Source organism: Microcaecilia unicolor, chromosome 12, assembly GCF_901765095.1.
Source record: "Microcaecilia unicolor chromosome 12, aMicUni1.1, whole genome shotgun sequence".
Lineage (NCBI taxonomy): Eukaryota > Metazoa > Chordata > Amphibia > Gymnophiona > Siphonopidae > Microcaecilia > Microcaecilia unicolor.
In genome coordinates, this window is record NC_044042.1 from 76,261,736 (window position 1) to 76,281,935 (window position 20,200).

The 20,200-nt window shown below is 43.4% G+C and overlaps 1 protein-coding gene across 1 annotated transcript in view; it reads right to left on the reverse strand.

Annotated features, from left to right (window-relative positions):
• The window catches only part of TANC2 (tetratricopeptide repeat, ankyrin repeat and coiled-coil containing 2), a 931,529-nt gene that overhangs the window by 121,321 nt on the left and 790,008 nt on the right, over positions 1-20,200 (reverse strand). Inside the window, exon 16 of the mRNA XM_030221414.1 lies at positions 18,386-18,993. Coding sequence (XP_030077274.1) covers positions 18,386-18,993 — 608 coding nt within the window. The remainder of the gene's footprint in view (positions 1-18,385; positions 18,994-20,200) is intronic.

A 20,200-nucleotide genomic window follows, 5' to 3' on the forward strand; every position in this document is an offset into this window, starting at 1 on the left:
TCGCTTCCTCGGGGCCGAGGCCGAAGGAGGTCGGTCTCGGGGGGGCTGTACCGCAGGAGCCCTCAGGGTAGGGGGAGACCCACCCGAAGGCTCACCGCCACCAGCAGGGGAATGGACAGCCCTCACCTGCACTCCTGACGATGCACCACCGTCCGACGACATCAGCAGACGAGGTCCCGGTACCACCGACGTCGATGCAGCTATCCGATGTCTCGGCGCCGATGCAGAGGGCCGATGCCTCGATGCACTGGCAGCCGAGGATGAAGCTCTGGACGCTGAAGACGTCGATGCACTCGATACCCCCGGTGCCGATGCCGACGAAGAGCCCGAGAACAAAACGTTCCACTGGGCCAATCTCGCTACCTGAGTCCGCCTTTGCAAAAGGGAACACAGACTACAGGCCTGAGGGCGGTGCTCGGCCCCCAGACACTGAAGACACGACGCGTGCCTGTCAGTGAGCGAGATAACCCGGGCGCACTGGGTGCACTTCTTGAAGCCGCTGGAAGGCTTCGATGTCATGGGCGGAAAAATCACGCCGGCGAAATCAAAATCCGAAATGACGAAAATGAGCACCAAAACTTTGAGGGAGAAAAATCTCGACTGAGGCCGAAAAGAGGCCTACCCCGACGACGAAAGAAAACTTACCGGGGGAAAAGTCTGAAAATACGGGAAGGGGCAAAACGAAACCCGAAGGGGCTTCCGGAGCACTTCCCAACAATTTTGAAAGATTTTCCGAAGAAAAAACAACACGTCGAAGACAAAGGACGTGCGAGGTCGACTTTCCGGGGTTCGACAAGGCGAACACACGACCGTACCGAGTGCGGACAAAAGAAGACTGGCCGGCTCGAGCCGGTTTCGGGCGGGAAGACGGCCGCGCATGCGCGGTGCGCGCGGGCGCGCGAGGGCTAGCAAAGGACTTTGCTAGTGAAGATTCCGATTGGAGGGGCTGCCGTGGACGTCACCCATCAGTGAGAACAAGCAGCCTGCTTGTCCTCGGAGAATCCCTTTTAGAACAAGAAATTAACAGTCTAACAGAATACCAGATGAACTATTATACTGTATGCCAAATATTAAATATGATACTTAATGCTAGCTGGCAATAATAAAATATATGGTTCCCAAATTTCCAGAAAAGGTTTCTGTTTTCAAGATGACTCTTGTTCTCTATATAATTCCATAAGCATTAAGTTGTGGAAAGCAGTTTTCCATGATGTAACATTGGGCCTCATTGCAAAGATGGTAAAGACAGGTCCACAATTAATTTGTGATAAGCACATGCAATTCTTCTGTTGAATCACCCTTTCCTCCTATGATTTTCCCCACAACAGACAGATGCAGAAATTAGGGAGGCTAACAAACTGGGTAACACAATAATAATGGGTGATTTCAATTACCCTGATATTGACTGGATAAATGTAACATCAGGGTATGACTGGATGGATCAGCAGGTCTTTTTTCTGCCGTCATCTACTACGTTACTATTATACTAGGGGGGTAAAGTTCCTAGATATAAATCAAGGACTGCTTGATGGATCAGCTGGTTCAGGAACCAACAAGAGAGGAAGCAATTCTAGACCTAATCACGTGATCTGCTCCAGGAGGTAATGGCGTTGAGGCCACTTGATAACAGTGACAATAAAATAATCAGATTTGATATAATAACTGGAGTAAGTACACACAGGAAATCCAATGCGCTAGCATTTAACTTTAAAAAAGGAGATTGATAACATATGAAGAATGGAAAACCTCCCCCCCCCCCCCCACCTCTGAGGAGCAACTGCAAAGGTCAAAAATGCACATCAGGCGTGGATGATGGATGTTATTCAAAAATACCATCCTGGAAGCTCAGACCATACATATTCCATGTACTAAAAAAGGTGGAAGGAAGGCCAAATGACAGCCGGCATGGTTAAAAAGTGAGGTGAAAGTGCGTCTGGTAGCGCTATACAAATGCAAATAATAATAATAATAAGAAAGGTCCAACCAAAGATAATAGGAAACAGCATAAGGAATGGCAAGTCAAATGGAAAGCACTGATAACGAATGAAGAGAGAGGCTTTAAAAAGAAGACTGTCTTGGAGGAAACAACATATAATAAAAGCTTTTTTTTTTCCTTTAGGTATATTAGAATCAAGAAGCTGGTAAAAGAATCAGTTGGACCACTAGATGACCGAGGGGCAAAAGGGGCATTCAGAGAAGACAAGGCCATAGTGGAGAGATTAAATGAATTCTTCAGTCTTCACAGAGCAAGATGTGGGGAAGACACCAGTGCCACAAACGGTATTTAATGGTGGTGAGTTGGAGGAACTAAAACAAATCTCTGTAAACCTGGAAGATGCCATGGGGCAATTTGATAAATTAAATAGTAGCAAATCACGTAGACTGGATGGTATACATCTCAGAGTACTGATAAAACTGAAAAAAGTAACTTGCAGAGCTATTGTTAGTAATATGTAATTTATCTTCAAAATCAAGCATTGTACCGGAAGACTGGAGGGTGGCCAGTGTAACGCCAGTTTTTAAAAAGGGCTCCAGAAAGGAAATTATAGACCAGTGAGCCTGACGTCTGTGCTGGGCAAAATGGTAGAGACTATTATAAAGAACAAAATTACTGAGCATATACATAGGCATGGATTAATGAGACAAAGCCAACACGGATTTAGTTGTCGTAAACCTTGCCTAACCAATGGTTAAGTGTAGTGAACGGAGATCAATTCCGACTGCAGCTCCCTATGACTTTGGGCAAGTCACTTAACCCTCCATTGCCCCAGGTACAAAATAAGTACCTGTATATGATACATGATCCACTTCGAATGTAACCACAGAAAGGTGGTATATCAAATCCCATCCCTTTTCCCTTTCTTGGGTGGTGGGAGGCGGGGCTGGTGGTTGGGAGATGGGGGTTAGTGCTGGGCAAGACTTCTACGGTCTGTGCCCTGAAAATGGCAGATACAAATCAAGGTAAGGCATTCACAAAAAGTAGCACATATGAGTTTATCTTGTTGGGCAGACTGGATGGACCATGCAGGTCTTTTTCTGCCGTCATCTACTATGTTACTTGCCAAGACAAAAAGTTCCCCTAAAAGTAACTAGTGCTATGTTCCTCCAAGCCCTAAGCCATGAATGAATATTAATGTCTCTGTATCCCTTTGCTCTGCTTCTGGTTCCAATAACTCATGGCATCACCTTTCTAACAGACGAAAATCTCTGGCATGCTATGGAGATGGTACTTGTTTGAGAAGCAGCTGAATTGAGGAATTAAAATGCAGATCTTGTTTTCAGCTTTCCTGTCAACATCAATAGTGTCTGTAGGTATAATCCACACTTGCCTATGAAGGGTCACTAGATTTGTTCACTTGATTCTGCATACACAGAAATATTGAATAAAACACTGCCTCAATGATCTTCAGTTCCCTCCTCCCCCACAAAGTTATTCTTACCTCTTCTGATCCACTACTTAACAGGATATCATTATACAGTCATAAGTACATAAGTATGCCTTACTGGGACAGACCAAAGGTCCATCAAGCCCAGCATCTTGTTTCCAACAGTGGCCAATCCAGATCACAAGTACCTGGCAAGATCCCCAAAAAGTACAAAACATTTTATACTGCTTGTCCCAGAAATAGTGGATTTTCCCCAAGTCCATTTAAGAATGGTCTATGGACTTTTCCTTTAGGAAGCCGTCCAAACCTTTTTAAAACTCTGCTAAGCTAACCACCTTTACCACATTTTCTGGCAACGAATTCCAGAGTTGAATTACACGTTGAGTGAAAAAACATTTTCTCCAATTCGTTTTAAATTTACTACTTTGTAGCTTCATTGCATGCCCCCTCCATGTATAAGTCAAATGCTGTTGTGTCCTCCTTGTGGGCAACATTGTCACTTGCTGCTGATCTAATTAACTACTAGGCTGTTTTCTACAAGCAACCTTTGATTTCACATACCCACTCTGAGGGAAACTTTCATAAGGTATTTGCCCAAGGTAAAGGGTGAGCAATGCTCAAGCGCCCATACTTTAACCTGCTAAAAGTGCAAAGATAAAAAGCACCTGTACACCTTGTAGTAATGTGGGTTGTCTACAAATTGCCCCTTTGTTTCAACAGTACTCCTATTTTCAAGCACCCCAAGCAAAGCATGAAGCAATAAATAAACTCCAAAATTCCTGCATATATTATATCACAGAGCTGTTAATTTTGTTAACCCATATTAGAATGTCTGCTGCACAGGAGTTTCAGCATTCCAGCTTTATACTTTAAGTTCTAGGCCTAGAAATAAGAGAGATTGACCTATACATGTGAAGTCAATCCAGATATGCTTAGTAAAGAGGACAGGAAAGCTGGAATGGAATGAATGTTATATGCAACGGGGGTCTTCAAACTTCTCTTGCCTCGTCCTGGGGCATAGGCCAGGGGCACTAGGATTGTGCCTTACAGTACCTGTGATGAGACTTTGAATAAAAAGGTAAACAGGGATGTGATTAACTAATGTGGTTATCTGACCACTAGGAAGGGAGCTATTCATTTATTAAGTAATCTCTAGGTAGTAAAGACTTCAAACATCATCAATTAGGGCATTATTAGATGAATGCTCTTTTTTTGGAAAGAAAATAAAGAACACCCTATAAGCAAGGCCTGTCCTTCTGTCTACCTGTGCCCTTCTTGTGTGTCACATAGAAGCACTGTGGTTAGAGATGGTAGACCACCTTGCTGGGTAGATGTATCTAGGTGACTTGAGAGAATCACCAAGGATTCCATCATAGGCCTCCAGGCCTACTTAACAGCAGGGCCAACAATAGACAAAGCCGGGCCTGGGCCGCTGCAGAAGCAACTGCCCTCCATTCAGGCTGCTGTTGCCCCCTGCCCCCTTCACTTGGGCCGCCGCCTCCACCCCCTTACCTTCCTGCGTCTGCTCCTCCCTCGGTCTGTAATCACCCGAGTCCCAACACACAGGAGCAGGAGAGACAGACCCCGGTGCCGGGCCTGAGGAATCTTACCCCCTCCCCTACCTCCCCTCGATGGCCCTGCTCAACAGTGTAATCAGATTCAAATAAGCATTGTGTCTAAGAGGCTTACAATTTAAAAGTAGTATACAGTTACAGTACAAACATCACAGTAAACAATTAAAATAAAATAAAACCCTAGAAACAAGTAAAATGTTGTTTAAACAACCAAGTTTTTAAAAGTTTGGGAAAAGCAAGATATGAAGAGGTACTCTGAAGTTCATCAGGTATAGAATACCTGAGAATGCTTTCTGTCTAATAGATAAAAGTTTGATAACGCCAAGACCCAGAAGTTGCAAGAAATGTTTCTGTGATAAATTTCTCCGAGAAACATATTTTTTCAACTTGTTACCAAGATAGACTGGATGACCCAATTGGAATGACTTATAAACCAAACATAACAGTCTGAAACTGATGCATGCAGCCACTGGTAACCAGTGCAAACGACAGAGCACTGGAGAGATGTGATCAGATCTTTTAGATCCTGTTATTAAACAAACAGCTATATTTTGCACCAGTTGCAAGACTAGATTTACTCAGTCCAGTCAGAAGAGTTTTGCATTAATCATTCCTGCTTGTAAAGAAAGTTTGTCAAGTTGTTTTCAGTTAATACAGGCTTCAATTGACGGAGCAATATGCAATTTAAATTTCAATGCATTATTACAACGAAAACCTATTGTTGTTTTATCCTTCAAAAGTAGAAGAGATCTACCGCATACGTCTGGAAGAACTTGCAAGGTATTGCATTTGCATAAAAGCTACATTGCTGATGATTTTTCTACATATAAAACTGAATCATGCTTGCATATCCCGTCTGTTAGAATCTGAAGTTTTTTTTATTAAACCTGAGATATTGGGTTATACCAACTGAAACCAGGTATAAATCCTGGCGTGCAAGTTGGGCACAGATCCCCTGAATTCTATAACACAGCATGCATTTTAAGGGAACACCCCTGGCACGCTCATACCTCTCCAATGGCCACACCCCACCTGCACGGAAACACATGCTATTCTATAAATGGGAACATAAGTGTGCTTTAGAGTGGATCTGCTGTTTTTGTCCTGTTTCTGGGCCTTGCATCCGTTATAATGCTTTCTCACACTGAAAATTTGGTGCAGAAATAGAACCTAACATTCAGCACCTTATACAGAATTTCCCCCATTATATGGGAGCCTCCTGTGGTAATGTTAGAGGGAAGTCAGTCATGACAGATAGGGGCACATACATTTATGAACTGATTATGCTTGTAAATGATTAGATTAACTGTATGACACGGCAAATTTTCACTTAGCAACTATTCTGCAAATATGTCCAAGGTATGAAGACATACTATGTCCATGTTGCTATTGCACCTCAAATACCGCACCTCAAAAAAGATATAGTGGAATTAGAAAAGGTACAGAGAAGGGCGATGAAAATGATAAAGAGGATGGGACGACTTCCCTATGAGCTTGTAGATTATGCAGATAAGTGACCGCTGTTTGCCTGTCAATTTCGATGACATATGCTTAATTGTACAATACATTGAAAAAATTGAAGAAAGAATACACCTTTATATACATATCTAATTGTCACATTGCAATATAAAGAACAATTGGAAGGTGGTGGGGGGGGGGGGGGGGGTCGATGATTATTTGAGTCACAAAAAGGGCTTCATCCACATTGTGGGTGCAGATCATAAAGAAATTATAACCCTGTAACAGTATGAGACTTTTCCCCCCTTACACCTCACATTCATTTGAAAGTGAACCAGTAGTTTACTGTTCTAACTTCAAGTTCATTACTTATTCTTTAGTAGATTGTAGTCCAGTTATAATTTTGCATAGTATGAAGACTGCAGAGAGGTCAAACAACACCACAAGGGCTACTTTATTTTAATCAAAAGCACGATAAACCTTACTCAACAGTACAGTCAGGACTGTTTCTGTGCTATAATCCAGTCTAAAACTTGATTGGCAGGGATGCAAAGTCAATGTGTGTTTGACAGACTGAGAAAGCCGTTGAAAGACTAATTTCTCAAGTATCCTTGAGAGAAAGACTAGATTAGAGACTGGTCGATAACTGGCACAAATTGACTTATCTAAATTGGGATTCTTCAGAACTAGATGGACATGAGCCTGTTTCCAGGTCGCTGGAAAAGTGTCTAATAACAGGTTAGTATTCACAATCTGCATAATGAAAAGTAGACCAAGAAATGGGATCTTGAGCCAGCTGGAAGGAAAAGGATCCAAAGGACATGCCATAGTTTTAGAGGCTGAGACAGCCTTAGTAACTGTGAAGAGTTACTGGGTTGAAGGCAGACCAAGCGGATATAGGAAGGTAAGTGGCAGCAGCAGCTAAATAGTTCATATAAAACCTTTCTACTGCTCCATGTTGCGTCTGCACCTCGAATACTGTGTGCAGTTCTGGTCACCGCATCCCAAAAAAGATATACTGGAATTAGAAAAGATATAGAGAAGGGCGACAAAAATGATAAAGAGGATGGGACGACTTCCCTATGAGGAACGGCTAAAGCGGCTAGGACTCTTTAGCATAGAGAAAAGACAGCTGAGGGGAGATATGATAGAGGTCTATAAAATAATGAGCAGAATGGAATGGGTGGACATGAATCACTTTTTTACGCCTTCCAAAAATACTAGGACTAGGGGGCATGCAAAAAAAAGCTACTGAGTAGTAAATTTAAAATAAATCAGAGAAAACATTACTTCACTCAACAAATAAACTCTGGAATTCATTGCCAGAGAATGCGGTAAAAGCAGTTAGTTTAGCAGGGTTTAAAAAAAGGTTTGGATAATGTCCTAAGAGAAGATGGATTTGGGAAAATCCACTGCATATTCTAGGATAAGCAGCATAAAATCAGTTTTACTGTTCTGGGATCTAGCCAGATACTTGTGACCTGGATTGGCCACTGTTAGAAACAGGATACTGGGCTTGATGGACCTTCAGTCTGTCCCAGTATGGCAATGCTTATGTTCTTATGACTCATAGTAACATTATAGATGACTGCAGATAAAGACCTGTATGACCCATCCAGTCTGCCCAACAAGATAAACTCATAGTATAAGGTATGATGTGATACTACATATGCATACTTGATCTTGATATATGATTGCCATTTTCAGGGCACAGACCACAGAAGTCTGCCCGGCACAGGCCTTGTTCTCCAACTACTGACTCATCAGTCAAGACAGAGGAGAATTAGGTGAAGTGGAGCTCAGAAACAGTGATGATCGCAATGAGGAGATCTTATTATCAGAGAAAGAGGTTATCATTTCAGCAGTAGGAACACTGAGTGCTGAAATTGAATGTTTTTGCCATGTAACTTGGAGAGCACTGAAAACAATTGTTTAGGACGATTTGTAGCTGAATTAATCATGGACTTATAGTAGGATTATTTTTGCACTTTCTATAGCCTGATGGTAATCATAAAAGGGACTTTTATATAGGAGGCAGCTCTCAGGTGAACATTTGGCTGTCCATATCCTTTCTGCTTGTGTTGCTTACTGTTTTAAGAGGTTTACATTAGTTGTCACCACTTAGGAAAAGAATCTTGGAGTCACTGTAGACAATGCATTGAAATCCTCAGTTCAGTGTGCAGTGGCAGTCCAAAAAGGAAACAAGATGCTACAGACAGAAAGACTGACACAGGCCTGCAGGCCCAACATCATTTGCACAGCTGTGGAAAAGAATCTATCCAAAGATATCAAAATTGGGTTATCTTATAATATGTTAACACATCATCACAGAAAAGACTGAGAAAAATATGGTGCAGGAAGTCGGCGGTAGACCGTCCTTGCACCCCCAAACACAAGTTCAGAACACAGTAAACCACCATCTTTATTATACTTTGCATCCTGAACACAGTCTTAACTTTGGCAGACCCAGTTAACTCTGCAGTACTCCTGTGATATTTTCCCCCCAGAATACAGCCTTAGCTGCAAGCAGACCCAGTTTACTCAGCAGTACTCCTGCCACAGGTTCTCCAAGCTCTATCCAGGTTTCTTCTCTTATCTCCTCATAAACAGCACTCTGCCTAGCATCTTTACTCAGCAGTCCGGTCTTTTTCAGCAACTTTATCAATCAGCTCACTTCCTCTACTTCTCCCTGCCTTCAGACTTACAGATAAGGGCTTTTCCTCTTGAGCCCAGAAGATGACTCTTATTATTCCCCACCTGGTTCAGCGCTACTCATTCAAGACGCACTGCTTCAGCTCTTTGCATTGGCCTCTGCCTTCTAGGGCTAATGAAGACAGGGAAAATGGTCCCACCTCATATTTCCATTGGCATTGGAAACCTCTCACTGTCCACTCCCCAGAGACTTACTGTTCTATTAGAGCGATCTCTAAGCTCTCCATAGCTTCTTGCAATCCCCAAATCCTTATCCTCTTTGGGCATTCCAGTTCACAGGCAACTCCATGTCCACAGCCTCTGTGCTTCTGTGTACGAAAGAAGAGCGGGACTTGGGGGTGACTGTGTCTGAAGACCTTAAGGTAGCCAAACAGGTAGAAAAGGCGACTGTCAAAGCCAGAAGGATGCTTGGGTGCATAAGGAGAGGGATGACCAGCATGAAAAAAGAGGTGATAGTACCCTTGTATAAGTCTCTGGTGAGGCCTCATTAGGAGTACATGCAATTCTGGAGACCACACCTATAGAAAGATATAAACAGGTTGGAGTCGGTCCAGAGAGCGGCTACCAAATTGGTAAACGGTCTCTGTCATACAACATATGGGGACTGGACCTCAAAATGTATGTGCTGGAAGAGAGGCGGGAAAGAGGGGATATGATAAAGACGTTTAAATACCTCAGTGGTGTTAAATGTACAGGAGGTGAGCCTTTTTCAAATGAAGGAAAACTCTGGAATGTGAGGGCATAGGATGAAGTTAAGAGGAAATAGGCTTAGGAAGAATCTAAGAAAATACTATTTCACGGATAGGGTGGTGGATGCGTGGAAACGAAGACTGCATCGGAATTTAAGAAAGTGTGGGACAGGCACGTGGGATCCCTTAGGAAAAGGAGGAGCTAGTGGTTATTGAGGAAGGGCAGACTGGATGGGTCATTTGGCCCTTATCTGCCATCGTGATTCTATGTTTCTCAATGGCAGGGCAGGTCCATGACTCTCTCGGGAGTGGCCGTCCTCTTCCCTTACTGCTCCTGCTGACTGCCCTTTTAGCTGCCCTCTTCTGATCCAGTAGCTTCTGAGCCCCTCCTTCCTTTCTCTGGCCACCCTTCTTTCCCATGGCACAAATCAGGAGACTACAATTCCCAGCCTGCCCACAGGAGCCTTCCTTTCCAGCTAGGGCTAGACTACCTTTCCCAGCATACCCTCAGTGTCCTCTCTTCCAGTCTGCACTTCTCTGCATGATTGTCTCAGGTTATGCCTGCCCTTCCCCCTCATCCTTTACTTAGCATTTCACTGAGGATCAATCTGGTGTGCTGGAGGTAAACTTCTCTGCCTTCCCCTTCCTGGCTTTCCCACTGTTACCCTCCTGTGGGAAACACAAAGGCTTACACTCTGTCCAGGGACAACAGACGCACAACCCCACAGCCTCCCACCCTTTGTCATTCTTTCAGGTAAGAAATTGTTACCTGAAAACCTTATGGCTCCCCTCCATGCTTTGCACCGAGGCTTCCCTTACAGATTCTGAAGGATTCATAGGGCCATAACCACCCTGTTCCATCCCCATTAGTCTCCAGTGACACCCCTTGAGTGTCATAAGGATGAGGTACTGCTTGATCCGGCAGGTTGATCTCTAATCCACACCACTTCTCTCTATATTCTCACGAAAACCTTTACAACAGAAAGACACCTACATATTTTCTATACCTACATAAGAACATAAGAATAGCCATACTAGGTCAGACCAATGGTCCATCTAGCTCAGTTTCCTGTTTCCAACAAGTATCTGGCAGAAACCCAAATAGCAACATTCCATGTTACCAATCACAGGGCAAGCAGTGGCTTTGCCATGTCTATCACAATAGCAAACTAGGGATATTTCCTTCAGGAACTCGTCCAAACCTTTTTGTAAACCCATATACGCTAACTGCTGTTACTGCATCCTCTGGCAACCAGTTATAGTCTAACTAATCATCGAGTGAAAAAAATATTTCCTCCTATTTGTTTTAAAAGTATTTCTATGCCTCCCCAGCCTTAACTGCTCCTCCCTGCCTGGGTCTGCGCCAGCAAAAACAAATAAGAACTGCCGGCTTCCCTTCCCTGCTGCTTTCTCCCTGACTTTGGTGAGAAAAATGAAATGGAACCATCTGGGGGGCCAAAGCCCCTCCTTCCTGTGATGTAACTTCCAGTTTCAGGGAGGGAGGGAGGGAGGGAGGGAGGAGGAGACAGACCAGCAGTAGTGCAAATAAGGCTTTAGCCCCGCAGATGATTTCATTTCACTTCGATCACTGAGGCAGACAGTAGCAGGGAAGATGGCAGTTTACATTCGTTGTTGGCATTGCGGACTTGGGCAGGCAGCGGCCCAGAGGAAGCGTCAGTGTATGAATGAGAGAAGTGGCAGCGGGAGATGGGGCAAATTGTGGGGAAGGGGATGAGAGATGGGTCAATGCTGAATGGTGGGGGATGGGAGGAAAGAGAGAGATAGGACTAATGGGGGGGGGGGGTAGACAGGTAATGCTAGATGGAGGGGTGGAGAGAAAGATGGAGCAATGGTGGATGCTGGAGGATGAAACATAGAAGGGTGATGTTATATGGGGAAGAAAGAGAAATAAGCAATGAGGGCTGAGAGAGACAGGGGCAATTTTGAATGGAAGGAAGAAAGAAAGAGAGAGGTAATGTTGCATGGTAGGGGATGAAAGAGAAAGAGGGGCAATGTTTAGTGGGGGCAAAAGAGAGAGATCGAGGAGATCCTGGATGGCTGCAGGGAAGGGGGAGAGAGAGGAGATGCAATATGGCTGGGGCAGGGGCACAGAGAGAGGAGATGCCATATTGCAGGCAGACAAAGAAACAGGAGACTCTGAATGGAGGAGGAGAAAGGAGATACTTCACAGCTGGGGAGGAGAGGAAATGCGTCATGACAGGGGAGAAAGAGGAGATGTGGGAGGGAATTAAAGATTGGATACTAAGAGTGAATAAGAAAGCTGAATGGAAAATATCAATGTCAGAGATGGATGTGGTGGAAGAGGTGAAAAAGACACTGCGGGCTTATCGTGTGCCGATCTGGAGCTACCGTCGGCACAATTTGAATGCGGTGGGCGCTGGCAGTAGTTCCACTCCCAGCACAAGGCGTTTCTGGTGCTAGAGGAAATATTTAAAAAATATATATTTCCACAGGGGGTTACCAGACAGTGATTGGCAGTACCACGAGCTACCCAGTTACCGCTGTTATGTGCTCCTTTCCTGAATGGCCATGTCTTTTTTTGGGCCTTTTTATCCACTGCAGTAAAGGGTCTCAGCAGTCAGCAAAAATGGCCCCCGCCGCTAGTGCAGGGCTCTCTTTACTGCAGCTTAGTAAAAGGGCCCCAAAGAGAAAAATAACAAATAAATAGGAGACCCTGGAAAGAGTTGCAAGAAGATAGAAAAAGATCAACCAGAAACTGCGACCTACAATTAGAAAAATTAAATGGCCAGACAACAAAGGTAGAAAAAATAATTTTATTTTTAAATTTAGGGTGAAATAATGTGTAAGTCATGTTAACCTACATTAAAGTTAATAAATAAAAATAAAACAAAAACCAGAAACTAAAGTGATGCTTTTTTTATTGGACTAAATATATTTTTTGACTAGCTTTCGGAGGTCAAAATCTAAATTCCTCAGGTAAATTTGTTTTGTTACCTTAAATCTGTTCTTTATAATAGTCTCTACCATTTTCCCTTGCACAAATATCAGGCTCGCCAAGTAGTATCTGCTCACTTTTGGCCCTGGGGGCCAGAGACTGACTACTGACATCCTGTTCAGCAATTTTATAAAGAAATTCAACTGTACTGTAAATAATGGTGGGTAGGAAAGTACAGTTAATGACAGAATTTCTTCTGAGACCTGCTAAACATTATGATAATTTTTCAATCCTTAGAGTGGCTGGATCAATCTGCTCTGTCCCCAGTGAAACCTGCCATTAATGAACGTACTCACCCCTGCGGCTAGAACATACGACAGTATGATAATAGATAACCTGCCATTTTCTTCACTTGAGTATGTGCTGGGCTTAGATGAGGCCAGATAATGACTACTGCATGCTAATAGCTGAATCACACTTCTGATTTTCTGGAAAACACCATTGGGAGATGGAAGAACAGCTTCTGCAACCCTTCAAAATAGAATGCCTGTGAGCTACAGTGCAGCAACATGTTTGTATATTCTAAGTTTTTGCTAAATCTCCGCATTCTTTCACCAAATTAATAAGCTCTCTCGCTTCTGTTTCATTTCTAGCCATATAGTGACATACTATAGGTAAACCTGGATACTGGATTGAGAAGCTGTTAGTGCAGACGTCTTGTTACATAATTTTTTTTTTTTTTTACTTACACTTTATTTTTCATTCTTCAGTTTACAAAACAAGAAACCAAACCAAACCAAACCAAACACATATATAACAAAAGAAAATATCAAAAGTCCAACTTCTATTGGGTGCATGTGGACTCTTCAATGCACCTCACATGTACATAACAACAGCTGTGTATGAAATCCAATATCAACCCCCCCTTCCCTCCCTCAACCTACCCCCCCAATAACAATTATTCTCCATCCTCCAAACTTGAAATCATCTCCATCGCCTTCAAAGAGACACACTCTATTATATTTACAAGCAATTAAACAATACATCGCATACCATTCAGCCATTTTTGTAACCACCCCTCTCTAATCTAGGCAAATGGGTTGTTTCCAATGTAATGTTAAGACTGTTCTTGCTGCCATTATGCTCAGTTGAAAAAGAAGGTCCTCCCCTCATCCATGTCCAGCACTGGGAGATTCAACAAGGCAGTTTCCACAGCAGAGAAAATAGTCTGCCATAACATCTGGAATAAGAAGGCGTAAATATCTTCCCAAAAAGGCTGAACCAACCCTCAACCTCACCACATATATAAATAGGTACCATGTCTTCCATATCCCCACCTAAAGATATATACACAGGGAGACTGGTTCCACTTCTTCTTCACTATACTTATAAGTACAGAACACAGTTGTCAAAAAGTAAGTCAGAGTTTATCTGATTAAAGGAGGAAATCGCCTCAAGAATAAGCCCCTCCCACAAATACAACATGGGGTAAAGGCTACAACTTCATCATCATGGGCGTTTCATGCTACCGTCGGCAATAATGAACGGATTGTAAGCAGAGGCAGAATTAAACAAATTGTTTTATTAGGAAGTATATAAGGATTTAAAAATTTTTCTCCTCCTTCTGCACAGGATTTGTGACCGGAGAACCGGGTGATTATATGGCTGTGGTCCTGAAGCAGCGGAATGTGAAACGGGACCATTGACCACAGTTAAACCACGGTCTGGGAGGAGAAAGCCTACAGTCAGCCGAAGTTAAGTTAAAAAGTTTTATATAGTACATTCGGCAGAGCGGCTTTTTTATTGAGCATTTAGAAAAATAACTTTCAGAGAAAAACGTTAAAAGAAAAAAAGAGGAGGTTTATAGAAACGCCCATGATGATGAAGTTGTAGCCTTTACCCCATGTTGTATTTGTGGGAGGGGCTTATTCTTGAGGCGATTTCCTCCTTTAATCAGATAAACTCTGACTTACTTTTTGACAACTGTGTTCCATATCCCCACCAACATTTTCCCAACCCCTTCCCAGAAGCCTACAAGGCTTCACAGGGGGTAAGATACCATCGAAGCAATCCTGTTCTATGCCAGATCAATTTCCATTCTACTCCTGACACCACCCATCCTAAATCCTCCTCCCATTGCCTCATATACGGAAGTTGGCACCCCCTCTTTGCATGCAAACAACCATAGATCTGAGAGATCGTCCAGTTCTGCAATTTAGGTCACAACAAACACTCAAATACAATTTCCTCTGAGAGACTTCCCCCACAATCTCCGAACTTTGCAAATAATGTTTAACCTGCAGGTAGGAGAAGAAAGCTGCTGATATTTACCCTGCAATTGCCCAAACTCTCACACCCCCTTTGTAAGTGGATAAATAAACTATTCAACACAAACCAACCCCCTTTCTTCCATTGGGTGAACACATCCTGAGATTAGCCAGGTTGAAACTCAGCATTAAACCTCAATGGTGTATACCACAAATACTTCCTGCCTTCCAACAGTCAAGCTTTAGTGTTCTTCCAAACTGTGGAAGGGATCCTCCATATATCCACCCTGGAATTTCCCCTGCAGAAACCAGGGCAAATGCATCAAAGGTATCTCCCCACCATTCCCATGTTCAAGATCCATCCATTGTTTAACCTCTTCCATCTGCCACCCGCAACTGAGAAGCTTGATAATATTAATTAATATTAAGAATCTTTCAGCCTTACTCAGACATATAACTATTTTCACCTCCTGGGGATGCCTATGTGACCAAATGAACCCAGAGATCAATTGCTGGAGCTGAGTCAAAACTTGTTCCTCCACCACAATGGTAAAGTAATTTTGGTAAAATCGTCATTTTCAGTGTTGCAATACAACCTACCCAGGACACGCATTACTTATCCCACCACTCCACATCTTGTTTAATCCACTGAAGCAGAGGCTTATAATTCAAGTCATAGAGATTAGTACCTGGGCCCCCAAGATAGATACCCAAATATTGAATAGCCGAATTCACCCAATTAAATGGGAATTGAGCTCACAAGGAGGACACCAGACCCGCAGGTAGAGTAAGCTAGCATTTAAGACCTACGACTTATGCATATTAACTTTGAAACCCAACCCAATACTTATCTAATTCCTCAACCAATTCTGCAAAAGACTTCCCCAGATTAGTTAAGGTAAAGAGCAAATCATCCGCAAACAATTTATACTCCCCATCCTGTACCCAAGGCCCAGATATCCTATCACTGGCCCTCACCCTTTGAGGCAAAGGCTCAAATAACCAAGGTAAATAAGAGCGGAGATAGGGGGTAGCCCTGATGCGTCTCCCTATGCAGTTCAAAGACGGAAGAGTAGCCCCCTTTAACCATAATACAAGCCAAAGGAGAGGTATAAAGAACCCGTTGTCACGGAACCCGGGATGGTGAGCCCTTAGGCTGCAGCAGACAAGTCCTCTGGGGAGGCGCAGAGCAGAGGCGAACCAGGCTCTGAATACAAACAAGATACCAGACATGGCAAGTAGACACAGCACACTCAAGACAAGCACCACCAGAAAAGGGAGATAGACCACTCAGGCAAGGCCGATCCGGAACCCATTCGTACCTAAATCTCTATGGGGGAAGCTCTGTCAAGATGTGCTTTTTTTTTACTTGCCATAGTTCGAAAACGATGAGCAGTGTGTTGAGGAATAGTGGAAGTATTGTGGATTGATTTAGGTCGAGGGACTATCTTAGCTTATTATGCAATATTTGACTATATAGCCTCATAGTGTACCAGCACTTGAAACTCACCAATACGTACGGAATAATATATTGTAGAGGAATATATTCGAGTTATTCCCCAAGTTTTCCATGTCATCACTGTGACCCCTGACACAGGTGCTAGTCACTGAAACACGGCCCGGGTCAGGTCTTTTTGTCAAGGCTCATTCATTAAAGAACTGTGTTCCATTTTTAAAGGCCAGTGGTGCTGTTTTTTGTTTGGACTTTAGTTTGTACTTCGTTCCCTCTCTTTTGTTACTTACCAGAACTCAGCCAGCACCCAAAGCCAGGTAGGGAAAGGAAAGGCAGGCAAAGACAGAGCACACCTAGCTGCACGGAAGCAAGGTAATCAAGGAAAGCAGTTGGGCTGGCAACAACCGGCTCTCTGAACAGTGAAAGGTAACAAGGAAAAACACACAAGGAAACAGAACAGGCTTAAGCTGGAGAGCCTAGACAACAAGAATCTATTCAGGTTCAAACCAGAATCACAGACAAACAGAAAAACAGAAGAGGGCTTTGCTTAAGAGCAAACCTAACAGGAAAGTAATCCATACAGATTCAAACCAAAACCACTCCCACAGGGTTCAGGGCTGTGCCCAAAGGCATAGCATAACAAGAAGACCAGTTCCCTCAGAATGAAACAACAGTACAACAAGAAAAAGAAAAATAGATCTGTTGCAAAGGCAACGCAGGAAAACTCTCTGGGTCCTTATAAAGGAGTAGGCTGATGATGTCACGAGTAGGAAATGAAGCAAAAATAGGGAGACTAAAGCGAGGCTTGGCTAACAGGAAGAACAACAACAGGAAAAAAGGCAGACTGGAGAGGACACAGAGCTAGATACAGAGAAACAGTAGGTCTGAACATAAGGGCATGGCCACAACCGTGACACCCGTATCCAGCTCCTCATCTGGGGACCCAGCCCTTTCATATGAAGAATCTCAAACAGGAAGTGCCAGGAGATCTGGTCAAAGGTCTTCTCAGCATTTATTTTTTATTTTTTTATTTTTGTTACATTTGTACCCCGCGCTTTCCCACTCATGGCAGGCTCAATGCAGCTTACATATTGTATACAGGTACTTATTTGTACCTGGTGCAATGGAGGGTTAAGTGACTTGCCCAGAGTCACAAGGAGCTGCCTGTGCCTGAAGTGGGAATCGAACTCAGTTCCTCAGGACCAAAGTCCACCACCCTAACCACTAGGCCACTCCTCCAAAATCCAAATCCTGCTGTAATCACTTGGCCCAATCTATAAGATTAAGAAACCTATGCAAACTGCCCCTACTCTGCCTACCCTACACAAACCCAGACTGATTCGGGTGAAACAGCCAGGGCAACCAGCTCATTTAATCTATCAGCCACAATTCCGGTAAAAATCTTAGCATTCACCCCAAAAGTGAGATTGGGTGGTAAGAGGCACAAAAGTAGCATTTTTGCCTTCCTTAGGCAGTATCATCACCCCAGCTCACGCTCACCTCATAAAATATGGCAATTGAGTTCCACGGAACTGGGAAGTAAACAGCCCTAATACAGGCTGAATGAGTAGGCCTTGAAAAAAATGTATAAAACTTAACAGTGAAGCAGTCCAGCAACATAAATTAATTAATGCATCCTGTCTGCTAAGGGCAATAGCAATTTGCAAGGACTGTGGTGGTTTATTAATAAAAGGATTACTCATACCCATAATATGGATAGGAGTACAAAAACTTGTCTTGGAAGGAAACTTGTTTCACTAGTGGTTGAACGTGAATGGAAGAAACTGGGGGAAGGAAGTGGAGCAGATAGCAGCAGTGTCAAACAGAAGAGGATACCATCAGAGGAGAAGCCAAGCTGATATCAGAGTCACTGCATGTGTAAATGCCTCAGCCTTCACCCTCTACTATACATAAAATAATGATGCTCACCTAGGGTCACAGAGAAACTTGGTCTTCTCACCATCCTCTCTCCAAATAAGCCACTCTCGAAAGGAAGGATGCACAAACATGCGAGTCATGTCCCGACGCTTGATCAAGAACATGGACAAGTTCTCCAATCTCTGCTGGAAGTCCTCCCATTCTAGGGTGCCCTCCATACTGCCTGCATTAATGGCCTGATAAATATGCTCATCAGTTAAAGGATGCAATGAGGCCACAGCCACATTGAGGAGAGGCATTACCCGGTCAAAGGAAGACTGTGTGGGAAATTTCATATTGCACTGGAGTAGGTACACTTCAGACAGGGACACAGGAACTACTTTGTAGCTAGAACTCTTCAGCACTAGGTAGCCTTTCTCAATCAGATCAAAAGTCAGTTTTAGGTAAAGATAGGAACCTTGGCTGAGGGTCTTCAGATGAGAGCTCAGTTTACCAAATGTGGTGTTGTCCATTTTGCCATTCAAGGAGATATTGTTTTGGATCTCTGAGCTGCTGTGTATCCGGTGGAGAATGTAAGCTTGCAGATCCTGGTCTATAGCTTCATTTTCTTCCAGTCGGTCCAGGAAAATCCGATGGAAAGGTAGCAGCTTGGTGATTTCCTGTGAAAAAAGGAGATAGGAAAAGTGTGGGGGGGGGGGGGGGGGGGGAACAAAAAAAAAAAAAAGAAGTAAGCCACATAGTATAGGAGGGTAAGTTACAGGCTGATTTTTTTCAAGTTGTCAGACACTGGGAATTTCCTCTTGTAAACAGAAAACACCCTGAAAGTGCCATTGCTCACTAATTATCCTTGGATGAGGTTTGGAGACTCTTTCTCATTTGTTTCTTGTTAAGCAAAACAGAGTGGACAAAATGATACAAAACATTCGAGGACCTGGACTAATGTGACATTCAGTCTGGCTATAGCAGTTGAACACAACCATCCAATGCACAATATTTCTTCTTGCAATCCACCTTTCCAAACAGCACCTTTTCTATTATTTCTTTCTTTTCTCCAGTTCTCATCCTATATAATAAAACGCACCTCCAACATTCTGAAGCTGACTGCATGGCTGAGGCATTCCTGCTCTCTGTATCCATCTCCTGAATTGACATCACGTACTTCTGGGTTCGTCACAAGCAGAAGTGACCAACCACATGAGGTTTCTTGGTTTCAGAATGTTGGAGGTGCATTCTATTAAATAGGATTGGTCAGTTCCTTGAAGCACAGCCAGAGCTCAGCGTCCTGCACAGTAACGCTCAGACACCACAGAGAGAGGGGGGGGGCCTGACACCAGAGAGGGGGGGAGATATCTCTGTCACACACACACTCTCTCTCTCACATACACACACTCAAACATACACACTCCGAGGAAAACCTTGCTAGCTCCTGTTTCATTTGTGTCAGAAACGGGCTTTTTTTCCTAGTTAGCAAATAATTAGCCATAGATTCATGAGCATTTGTTGCTTCTTTCTGCTTTCCCTCCTATCAAGCGTCATTTCTAGTCCTGCTCTGTGGTTAGTGAAACAGCTGTGCCTGATTTTACTTCTCATTAGGACAATAAATACTGCATTGGTAGAATAGGACTTTCCAACCAATGCTGCCTATCTAGCACATATTCAAGCCATTTTCCATGCCAAGCTCTCCATATTGCAACAGCTGTTGGGGGGCGATGGGACCAACCGATCTTGTGCAAGACGTGGAAAACATCAACTCATTTTTGAATTTTTAGTCCTTCTTCCTAAACGAAGCTGAATGTGGACAATGATATTCAAACTCATTCGTAAATCAGTCTTTATATATAATCTTTGAGAAGCCCTTAAACAAAA